This window comes from Gnatocerus cornutus, chromosome 6, assembly GCF_029298725.1.
Source record: "Gnatocerus cornutus isolate USDA-ARS CGAHR chromosome 6, icGnaCorn1.1, whole genome shotgun sequence".
NCBI lineage: Eukaryota > Metazoa > Arthropoda > Insecta > Coleoptera > Tenebrionidae > Gnatocerus > Gnatocerus cornutus.
The window spans coordinates 15,012,939-15,024,207 of record NC_142238.1 but is presented as its reverse complement, the minus strand read 5'-3'; the positions used below and the strand labels follow the sequence as shown (position 1 = coordinate 15,024,207).

The 11,269-nt window shown below is 39.6% G+C and overlaps 3 protein-coding genes across 3 annotated transcripts; all 3 read left to right on the top strand.

The window, feature by feature from the left end:
• Nucleotides 1-7: 7 nt before the first annotated feature.
• Nucleotides 8-566, top strand: LOC148173323 (uncharacterized). Its single transcript, XM_088038395.1, has one exon. The coding sequence runs from the start codon at nucleotides 97-99 to the stop codon at nucleotides 523-525; it is 429 nt and encodes a 142-aa protein (XP_087894521.1). The 5' UTR covers nucleotides 8-96; the 3' UTR covers nucleotides 526-566.
• A 243-nt stretch (nucleotides 567-809) lies between these two features.
• Nucleotides 810-4,046, top strand: Ttc7 (tetratricopeptide repeat domain 7). The gene is made up of 8 exons (XM_088038394.1): nucleotides 810-1,048; nucleotides 1,095-1,374; nucleotides 1,421-1,916; nucleotides 1,975-2,172; nucleotides 2,217-3,018; nucleotides 3,063-3,301; nucleotides 3,347-3,543; nucleotides 3,593-4,046. Exons 1-8 carry the CDS (start codon nucleotides 922-924, stop codon nucleotides 3,723-3,725), a joined length of 2,472 nt encoding a protein of 823 aa, XP_087894520.1. The 5' UTR covers nucleotides 810-921; the 3' UTR covers nucleotides 3,726-4,046.
• A 2,390-nt stretch (nucleotides 4,047-6,436) lies between these two features.
• Cam (Calmodulin) lies at nucleotides 6,437-11,236 on the top strand. Its single transcript, XM_088038442.1, has 4 exons — nucleotides 6,437-6,553; nucleotides 6,772-6,946; nucleotides 8,445-8,687; nucleotides 10,429-11,236. Exons 1-4 carry the CDS (start codon nucleotides 6,551-6,553, stop codon nucleotides 10,455-10,457), a joined length of 450 nt encoding a protein of 149 aa, XP_087894568.1. The 5' UTR covers nucleotides 6,437-6,550; the 3' UTR covers nucleotides 10,458-11,236.
• The last annotated feature ends 33 nt before the right edge of the window (nucleotides 11,237-11,269 follow it).

The following is an 11,269-nucleotide window of genomic DNA, read 5'->3' as shown; positions in this document are numbered from 1 at the left end:
ATGTATGATTTCACCTTCTATTTTTACCACTTGGAGGTCGTTGCCAACGAGTTTTAACCTCAAAATTTGACGTACCATGTAAGTAAACAAACAGTGATGGTGTCATCTAACCACGGATATCCGGATCCTGACAATCCCACTGAAGACTTGACCCCCAACCATGATATTATAATCACAACAGACACCGACACGGATGAAGAGGAAAATCCGTACAACGATTACGAGCCCTTGCCGACCCACGACGTCCCTGAAATTGATCGTCATTCCAACAGCGACGATGAGGAGGCTGCCGCCGTTGATTCTCTACCGCCCATAGTCCCAATGGAAGAGACTTTGGTTAAAGAAGTTTGGACAGCACCTAACCCCAAAGATGACATTGTTATGGATAGCAACAAAGTCGACGAAGTGAAACAGGCGATGGTCAATTTCACACTTCCACCCAGTGCAATCCCGGAGTGGGCTAACCACATTCCTGAAGAGCAGTGGAAACAACAGTTAATTAATAAATTACAGGAGAGAAAGTAGGCTATGTAACCAGCAATAATAAATTGAATTAGTGCCGTTCACCCTTGTGTTTCGCTCTTGGCACGCCACGCCCACACGTGCGTGTCATTGGACTATTTAGATGTTCGGATTCCACCGCATTTGTAAAAGTATTGTAACTTTTAAATAAAAGAAAAAGAGACTCTAAATTGATTGCCAAATCGAAGAAAAGTTTTCTAGATGTACTAATTCCAGGGAACAAAACAATGAACTTCATTTTAGCCTGTGATAATCGGCTTAGAATATTCACAAGTTGCGTGGAAGGCGAAACGGCGCCGCAAACGTCACTTTGACGTTCACATGACACATGTAGGTTATGTTGTGACAAGTGTAATTTATACTTTATTTTTTATATTATTTATAAAAACACTTTAAAAAATGACAAGTAGGGCAAAGAATATCGCGAGTCGTATTGAAGTTGACATCGAGAAAAGCAGAGAAGAGTCCAATTGGGTGAAGGTCATAGAACTAGCTGAACAACTCAAGGAAAAATCGCCTGAATTCAGTAAGTCTCTTGGGGAGTCGCCCCGTAAATGAGCCCCAACTTTTAGCATGCTTGTCGGATTTCCTTATCGGGGAAGGAAAACTAGAGAATTATTTAGAAGAGTGGCCCCCAATTGAAGCCAACATCGACCGAGCCAAAATCGGCTTAATCGACGCGAAAAGGTATTTAACCTTGGTAACAAATGACGCGGGGATCAAAGCTGGAGTGGCCATGGACGCCCACCTCCTCCTCGGGAAGTTGCATTACGCCTGTGGTCAATATTCCACAGGAATCCATCATTTCCAGTCTTCAGAACTTCATAATTTGTCCCAAAAGAAGCTCCCTTTGTAAGAGATTCAACGGGTTTTTCACCTTCTAACCGGTTTATTTCAGACGTAGTTTACGAATCGTTGCCGAGTCGTACGCTGTTAACGGCTTGTGCCTCCAAAGAGACAACACAGCCACTAGTAAATTCAAAAAAGCAGGAAAAGAAGAAGAAATGAGCAAATGCTTCAGTTTAGCCGCAGATCTGAGCTTGCTTTACATGCAGAAATTAGATAAAGAGACCGGGACCACCGCAAATACGGGGACGCACTCCCCCCAACCCCCCGCTGCTCATAAATCTTTAGGAGTTATCTTAGAACAAGCTCTGCAAGAAGAACCATTGCTGTTGCTACAAAGAATGAAACCAGAGGAGGCTCTGGAGCGGTACCGAGCTTCTCTTTGCGCTGTTGAGACGCAGGGAGCCAACTCCATCAGACTTAAATTCATGTGTCAGATGGCACAACTAATCCTACAAGGGTTGGTGGGGGATAAGTACAAACCACCCCTAAACTCAACCCCCAAAGCCGCAGTGTGGAAACCAAAATACTACGCTTCCTTGAATCAGGTAATGAAATCACGTGATTGTTTCTCTTGACACGCTCCCAAACTCTTATCTCGCTTAGTTCGTTCCAAGAAACGAATACGAAGAGACGATCCTCGTGTTGTTGATAGCCGAATCCATGGCCGTCCGAAACGCGGTGTTGTCGCAGAGTCCCGAATTCAAAGAAGTCCGCTTGAGTGCCTACCAAGACGCTATAATGGTCTACGATTTATTAGCGGTGGCCACAGTGCGGTGGGGACAAGTCGCTCTCCTCCAAGAGGTGAGTTAATATTTATTTACGTCAATTTAACACAAAATTCGCAGTCTTTGGAACGCTCGATGAAGTTCTCCTTTGAAGAACTCCACCTGTGGAAACAACACGGATTGAGCCTCCTCGCGACGGGGCGCTACGTCCACGCGCTTGCCATCCTGAAAGAAGTGATCCGGTTGGAGCCCAACAACGCCAGTAACTGTCTTTTAGCCGCGAAGATTTGTTACGAGCACTTGAATTTGGCGGTGGAAGGAACCAACTTCAGCATAGAAGCTAAGAAGAAGGACCAGCAATGTAACGCGGGGCTTCTTGGTCGCTGCTACCTCTACATCGGCATGGGGTACTACTTACAATCCGAAGCGTGTTTTCTTAAGAGAGACAAAGAAGAGTTAATGTTGCGGGCTTTGGAGAACTTCAAGAACGCCGTGGAAACAGAACCGAATGATCATCTTTGTCATTATTACTTAGGGCTTCAATTGGCGGTCATGGGACAAATCGACGAGGCGCAGGAACACGTCAAGATATCCCTAGATCTTCGGCAGGAGAATTCCTCCACTTTGCACTTATTGGTGCTGTTATTGACAGCGAAACGAGACCACAAAAACGCGTTACATGTGGTGACAACAGCATTGGAAGAGTACCCAGACTGTTTGAATCTAATGTACGTGAAAGCCCATCTGGAACTCCACGAAGAAGGTGGCGAGAAGGCGCTAGTGACAGCCAAGCAGATGTTGGAGTTGTGGAAGAATCTGTACGAAGGCCAAACCAACTCAGATGTGCCGGAATGTGATAGGAAAAGCGATACAAGATCAGTCTTCCAATTATACACTTCAGAGATGTCCGACCGAGATTCGAGTAAGAGCGAAACTAAGAAAGTTACCACCGAAATTTCCCGGCAGGTTCTTTGCAGTTGCAAAACACAGCCGCCAGTCGCATAGAGCAAGCCCTGAGCGAAGTTGCGAGCTCTTTAAGTAGTTTTAGTCCCCGCCCCGGGCCCCACAGGGCGTGGCTACTCCAAGTCGAAGTCTGGCTGCTATTGGCTGAGTTGTACTTAGCTCTCGATCAACCCAATGACGTGCAACAATGTATCCAAGAAGCCACACAGATCTACCCTTTAAGTCACCACATCATGCATATGGTGAGTTCCGTTGTGATGATTTCTTTGAATTAGGTCTGTTTGCAGAAGGGGTTGTTACACATGCACAAGCAAGAGTGGCCCGAGGCGAAACTGTGCTTCCAAAACGCCGTAGCCATCAACCCTCAACATGTAAAGTCATTACAAGAACTAGGTCTAGTCTACCACTACCTGGGGTTGCAAGGTTTAGCCGAAACAACATTCAGAGAGGCAGCTAGGATCGATCCAAAGAATCACGTGACGTGGTAAGTGGTTTCTAAGCTTGTGATTAATTGAGAGTGACACCTTTTATAGGTACAACTTAGGAAAGGTGTTGGAGGCTTTGGGCGAGTTCGAGAAAGCGAGTAGTGCAATGGCTACGGCTTTAATGGAGGAAAAAAATAATCCGATTCTTCCCTTCAATTCAGTTCCTCTATGTTTTGAATAAGTTGTTGATCGGTAGAAGATTTTATTGTTATTGTTACGTAAAGGTGATTGTACTTACGTGTTAGTATTTGTGTTTTAGTCGTCGATGTTCGTGTATATGTGATAGCCGTTCTTAAATACAGTACTTTGAAAGTTTCACCATTCTACACGACATCTTCAGGATAGGGAAGAGTGTAGAATGAGGTTAGGGGCGGATCATGACATTAAGATGGTGGATGTTCAGAAAATGGCGCCTATAGATCTGAAAAGTTACCCAGACCGTGCCATTACCATTGTCACATGTTAATTCTTCAAGAATGAGATATTATAACTTCAATATTGTTACAGTTGCATTTAATTATATTATTTTGATTATTTTCTTTAGTTCTGGTGTTCAACGACACAGTTGACCCCGCACCCAAATCCTAAGAGAATTTTCCTGTTCTTGTTATCGTACTTCGCGCTTGTTTAAAGCAGATATTTCCAAACAAGGCCGGTGATAACGTTATCACAGATCCGAATTCCAATGCGTTGCAACCCCATTTTACCGGAGATATTTATAGGGAGGTAAACATCTCGTAAAATTGCATTATGCAAACGTTATTAAAGGTTTATTGCTTCAACCTTGATGGATTTAAAGTAGTTGCAATACCGCTAAGTAATGCTCTTGTTTAATAGGTACCAAACGATACAAAAAAGTTGAAATTCAGACATCGCTAATCAATAGTAAACAAACAAGAGATGGATAATATTTTGTTGTTATATTTAATAATTTGTTTCATAACAAAATCTTAATCACAGTTTACAAACAAACGTCACAACGATGACTGAGGGAAAATTCTGATAATTTGCCAATTTTTACCAAGGTGGAAATTTTGTGTGGAAATTTTAAAATCGAGTTTGATTTCGCAATTCGAAACACTTTAATTGCAGTCCTAGAGCTTTTGTTGCTTTTTTATTACCAACTCTAGTTTTATATTCGTCAAAATTACATTACCATCAAAGTGTGCCAAAGTTGACGTTTGTCACTTAAGTAAAGTTTATATGACGTCAATCATGGCACACTTTAATACTAGACAAATACTCGAAATTTAGATAAAAATTACTTAAGTTTCCAAGTTTCCAAGTTATATCACGCAATTACATTCCAGACCGACTAATAATAGATTTCAATCTTTTTTGACGGCTACCTTTGATGTGACAATTTTATATCCACTAATCCAAACAACTGTAATTCCTGTCGTGAAAAACAACGACTTATTTTAATCCATTCATTGATAGGCACTGTTATCGTGGTGCACTTGCCAGTAATTGGAAAATTTCTTAAAATTTTCATCTTATCTTTGGGTTTTACGTCAATATAATGTGCTTAATCTACAAAATTTTCGTGGAATAGAACAAAAAAAAAGATGAAGTCGTTAGTAATAAAATCAGATAACAATTATTTTATTCGATTACGTAACTCAGCTTAGAAAATAAATAGTCAAAAATATGGCCAAAGACTTGTGGTGCAAATGAAGGAAATTACAATGTTCGTGTAATTAAACACGAAAGCACCGACACTTGTTTCCTGTAATTTTGTCTATTGAATTAGCGTATAACTAAGACAACGTTTAGGAAATTTAAGCGTTGTAAATGTCGTAATTTGACTGAAAGTGCATCGTGCATTTTTAGTCATTTGCACTATTATTTATTACGAGCACGATGGGAATATTTTTTGTTGATATTAAAACGATATGTAGTAACAGAGAAAATATTCTTTGTGTCGTTTCGTCGATATCCCAGTGAATTTCGAGAACGGAAACATTCGAGACCACTGAAGAATTACCAATAAAATTTGATGTGACATAAGAAATCCATTTAAGGTTTGAAGATAATACATATAAAAAACGAAGAATACGCAAAAGATACGAAAAATTAATCGCATTGATATGAGTCATTTTTCTTAATTTTTGTTAATTAGGATTTCCTGATATTTCCTTTTTAGAATTAGAAAATGTATCTATTTAAATAATGAGTTGGTGAGTTGCGAATTTATTTTTACAAATCCGGTTTAAAAATTAATCTACCCTCCCATTTCTCGTAGGTGTATGTTTACACTTTTTCATCCATTACCAACAAAACAATAACAAACATACCCAACTTTTCACCCCCGATATAATCAAAGTGAGCGGGGGTGTGTCTTTGAAAAATAGAAAATCTCCCAGCCTACTACGACTAATTTGCGTTGCAAGCAGTACCAACCCTTAAAAGTCAACAAAAAAAAAATCATCACGCAACAACGACCCCGAACTAGCACCACATCATTTGTTGCATCCATCCACTTGGGGGCGTTTCCGCCTTTTTGCGCCTCCGTCGCAACACTGCCGCACCACGCCGTAACTTCAGCCGCCGCCGCGTGCTTTCGCTCGCCGCTTGACGCATTGCAGGTACATATCGACCAATCAGAACGCACAATCGCATTTTCGTACGTTGTAAACAAGCCGCGCCCGACATTCAAACGTGGCGGATCCTCCGCCAAAAAAACTAGTGCCGGGTACTGGGCCAACTTGATGCTTTCGGTTTGAAAAATCGGGGAGTTCGAGCTGGTTTAAAGGTTTTTGGGTAGTTTTTGGGAAGAAGTTGGGGCTCTTTAGGGGCGGTGCAGCGGCGTAGGAATATTACTCGGTTGTGTCGTAGCCGCACCATTGCGCTTTGGCGGCAGCCCCCTCCACCCTCCCATCCTAAACAAAACGAGAAAAGACACAGACGCAGACAGTTGGCTGGTGCACTCTGACAGAAACAGTTGCGAGTGACTCCGTTGTGTGACCGAATTTTGTTTAGTGCCCTTTTTGTGCAAATACAGCCATGGTAAGCCGCCCCTGACTCTATTTACCCCAATTAAACCCTCTTTTCGAACGGATGATCCATTTTCAGCGGGATATTTACGGTTCTAGGTTTTGTATATACCTGTCAAATGCAGTTTCCGTAAACCGGTAAATTACTTTACCGCAATGCGGACGTTGTATTGCCAAAATTAAAATGCTATTTCGGACGCCATCGATCAAACCTACAGTGTGTTCTTTTAGGCTGACCAACTCACTGAGGAGCAAATCGCAGAGTTCAAAGAGGCCTTCTCGTTGTTCGACAAAGATGGTGATGGCACAATCACCACCAAAGAATTGGGAACTGTAATGAGATCATTGGGACAAAACCCTACAGAGGCAGAGCTCCAAGACATGATCAATGAAGTAGACGCCGATGGTGAGTTCCGATCGTCCTTTTTTTTGTGCTACCAACCGAAAAAAACGGTGCGACCATCTGTTTGATTGTTGTCGCAACGCAAAGATTTATTTTCACAAGAAAAAGGCGATGTGATGTAATTGGCAGATGATAACAGTTATCGTTATAGCCAAAGTGTAAGTGTTGGCGCTATTTTCGTATCGATAATAAACCGATAATTTACTGCATTGTTCTATACACTGATAGTACTAATCCCGGTGCTTATCACCTCTTGGTGCGTCATCGATGTGACGGCTCTTAATTAAAAAAAAAACTTGCAACAGTTGGCAACGAGTGACACTCAACGGATTTTTAAACAAACACGTGACCCCGAAAAATCAATAACGTCATCAATTAGTAATCTTATCTCATCTTCATTGTAATAATGCAACGCCACCCTAGGATCATTTGCGAAATACTTATTTATTATTCATTCACAGTTCGCACTTGGTAAGTCCATAAACCCGGACAACGCTATGAATTCTAACTACTCTCATTGACCTAGGGAATTCCTGATTTAGGGGTTTGTTTATAACAAACTTTTTTCTTAACGGCTTTGTTTACTCCAAGAACAATCAAAGTATACACAGATCAAATGGGCCATGAATAAACCAGCTTAAAACAACAAACATCGTTTGCGATTATGTAACGCGATAATTTGCGGTTGGAAGCTTCCTGTGCGTTTCTAAGTTGGCACCACTGCTTGTTATCCCAAAAAGACCATAAATTTTCTTGATTGATCCACGTGGGATCTCGGGGGACACATAGAGGATCCAATTAGAGAGACGGAATGTTGCTTGATTTTCAAATATTTCTTTAGATAAACATGGCGGTAAAACACCCTTCAATTGTGAATTTTTGTTTTGGCAACATGTTGTTTTTATAGTTGTGGAGTCATTTTTTGACTATGTAATGAGTCAATAGTGAATCACACTAAAAATACAACTCTCATTTAATGTAATTTATGTTACTTCAAGGTTTTCTTGTGGGTTCAAGATAACAATTGGATCTCGAAGATAACGAATATTTCCGTTATAATACCGTAAAATAATTCGAAGCGTTAATTACATCGAACGACCTTAGACACTCGCCTGGAAAATTCATTTTTTGCGTTGGTGCAACAGGTTCTGTTCTTCGTGTTTTTTTTAAGAGTGATTCCGGCTTTTTTTACCATAGTTTAAAGAGCAGTTTTGGCAACTGTCATTCTTTTGTGCTACTGAAGTCAATACCATCTGAGCATTCGATTTTTAAATTTTAGGGTTGTATGAATTAAACATTTGGGGTTCAACCCTTTCTAACTGTTACAACTGCGTCAGTTTCCGGGCTTCTAAATTTTATTCGCATCAAAACATTGCTATTCTGTTCCGAAGCCTGAAATAAATTGAGCAGCAAAAAACTGACAGTCAGTCAGTAGTCAGTATGACTTTCCCAGAGAACTTGATTATCTTTCATGCACTTAAAATGGTGTTGTTTTTTGCAGGTAACGGTACAATCGATTTTCCCGAGTTCCTAACGATGATGGCCCGTAAAATGAAGGACACCGATAGTGAAGAAGAAATTCGCGAGGCATTCCGAGTATTTGATAAGGACGGCAATGGTTTCATTTCAGCAGCCGAGTTGCGCCACGTAATGACCAACCTCGGTGAAAAGTTGACCGACGAAGAAGTTGACGAAATGATCAGAGAAGCCGACATCGATGGCGACGGCCAGGTCAATTACGAAGGTAAAAAGAGTAGTTTTGTGTCTTGGGGTTTAGTTGGGAATCATCTTCGGGTCGTCTTTCATCACTCTCTAGCGAATGTATAGCTCTTTGGTTTTGTTGATTTTGTTTTTGAACATGTGTTCTAGACCAGGAAGGTATGACTGGTAGTGTTCCTTTGCAGATTTCCGAGCTCTAGCTCTCATAGTTTTCAATCGGTACTCAGCCACACATGCTTCGAGCTGGTCAGTTGTAGTCTTGCTTTGGGAATGTGCTTAGTGGCATGTTATGTTCTTGTTTCTACCCTGTCACTGTCTAGCACTCTTTGGATATGATGTCTATTCGCTTTTTATGGTTACAACGTTTTCCAAGTGCCGTCTGTTCCAAAGCAAGCCGGTGCACAGTGGTCTCGATCGCAAATCTAGCAGAACAAAACTCATTACTCAACAAAATTTCGGCAATTTTTGGAGATGAATTTTTAAATTTACCACATTCATCAAACTTTTTAAGGCGAATCTATTAATAACGCTTGCAACATTGTAAATAATAAGTACAGCCTACTGCGATTTTTTTAATGGAGCCGTTTTTCAATATTTTGCTTCACGTTGAAAACATCAATAGAAATTATTAAGAAAAGTTACTTAGAATAATATTTTAGATTTTTAGACCAAATTTTAGTTCAAAATTCAAATTTTGCTTTTTTTCCTTTCTAAAATTTTAAATTCGATCGGCAGTTTCATTACTAATTTGTCTACTTTTGTTGTGGATATTTTTTTTTATTTTTATGTGGAAATTCAATTAAACAAACTTGATTTTTGATTTTTGTCCAGCTAGATTTGCCAGCGGAACCACTGTACGGTGGTTGTTTCGATTTTGTTTGGAAAAACAACCGGAATTACTGCCTGTGCTGTCCTGGAACTGTCGTTACGTCAGCATCAAGCACATTTCCAAATACGTCGACTGCATTTTTTGTTCGTAGTACAAGGTGTTTATAAATGTTTCTAGCATCAAGGGCGGCTACGAAATGTCAAAGAAGTGTGCCGCTTATTACAAATGTGGGCGTAGATTTTTCAACTGACATTTGTAGTTAACCTCAATCGTAGAGCAAAGTTAATTTTGAAAAAAAACTGCTTTAGTTATGGTTTAAAAAATTAAAAAATAAAGACTTTTAGGTGTGGTCAAACAAAGTTATCTTCACTATAAAAACAAAGCGGCAAAATGTGCATGGCAGGAATTCCACCCTTGATGCTAGAAACATTTATAAGCACCTTGTAGATGTGACTATTAACGAAAACTAATCGATGGCGGTTTTCCAAAGTGATAAAAATGACGATCATGAATGTGTGTCACTTGGGAAAATTCCCCATTCATGCTGTAATATTTTCCATCAAGTTCGCTAATATAGAATCGTTACCTAAAGTCTGCAAACATTGGACGTAATAGAGGCGTGTTTTTTAGTAAAGAGCCACCACCTGTTGACTTCCTTTTTAACGAACTTGGAAGTGATCTATGCTGAATTTAAAAGGCAAATTTTTATGGTGTCGCGTAAATGTCGGGAGAAACTATGAAAGATATTGCCAGTTTTATAGTACGCTATAAAGAGTGGAGATTTTAAAGTTGGTTCTTTAATAAAAACTGCCTTCGGTAACAGCCACTAACTTGATCCACTGACAATGTAGTGCACCCAACACTGTTGTAAATTCCGTCGGGATGTTGATTATACGTCGTTGGGGATAAACGCAATTAAAATACATTTTCTTTGCAGAGTTCGTGACCATGATGACCTCAAAATGAAGAGTAGAGCAGTTTGCATTTCAGCTTTCCATTGTTTCATCCCGGCCCATTATCTACAATTTCAACATCTTGAACTTTTTGCTTGGCTGCCGGGCCACTAAAGTGAAAAACTTAATCGTTATTTAATTTACAAGACAACAACTTTAATTAATAATAAATATTTATAAATTAATATAATTGTGTAAATTTTTGTAATATATTTGTTTGGAAGGTGCAACACCAAGCATCCTCTATACTGTTTCAAACTTCTGTGCTACATGTCTAGTTGAGTCGTTCTCGTTATTCACAAAGTATGAAATTGTACTTATTAAGTCGTTCTTTCGGTGTTAGTTTAGGGGATACACAGACTTAGATACACTCAGAGTTTCATGTTTCATACTTTGTGATCCAACATACATCTGTGCACTTAACTCTAGTATTGTATCCCCTTGTTTTCGTCATTCAACAATCATTAGTTTTGTTCGTCATCATCATGTCCTCTATTGTAGGTTTTACATTTAAATAGTTAGGATTTTCCAGTGTATAACCAAATAGACACTTTTTCGTCAGCCTCGTCATTTTTTATTATTGACCGGTTTTATTTATTTTATTTATAGGTAAGACAAAATGTCATCGGTTACAATGTGAAATTATTAGATGTTTAAATTTGAAATAAATGTGACTAAAATTATTTATCTAGTGATTGTTTATCATACCCGTTTTAGAGTTAAATATTGCTACGTTAGGACGATTTTTATGTTACATATTTTTCCTTATTTTCAAATAAACAGTTCAAAGCCGCCTTCTGTTCTTACCCAAAAACAGTGTCCTAA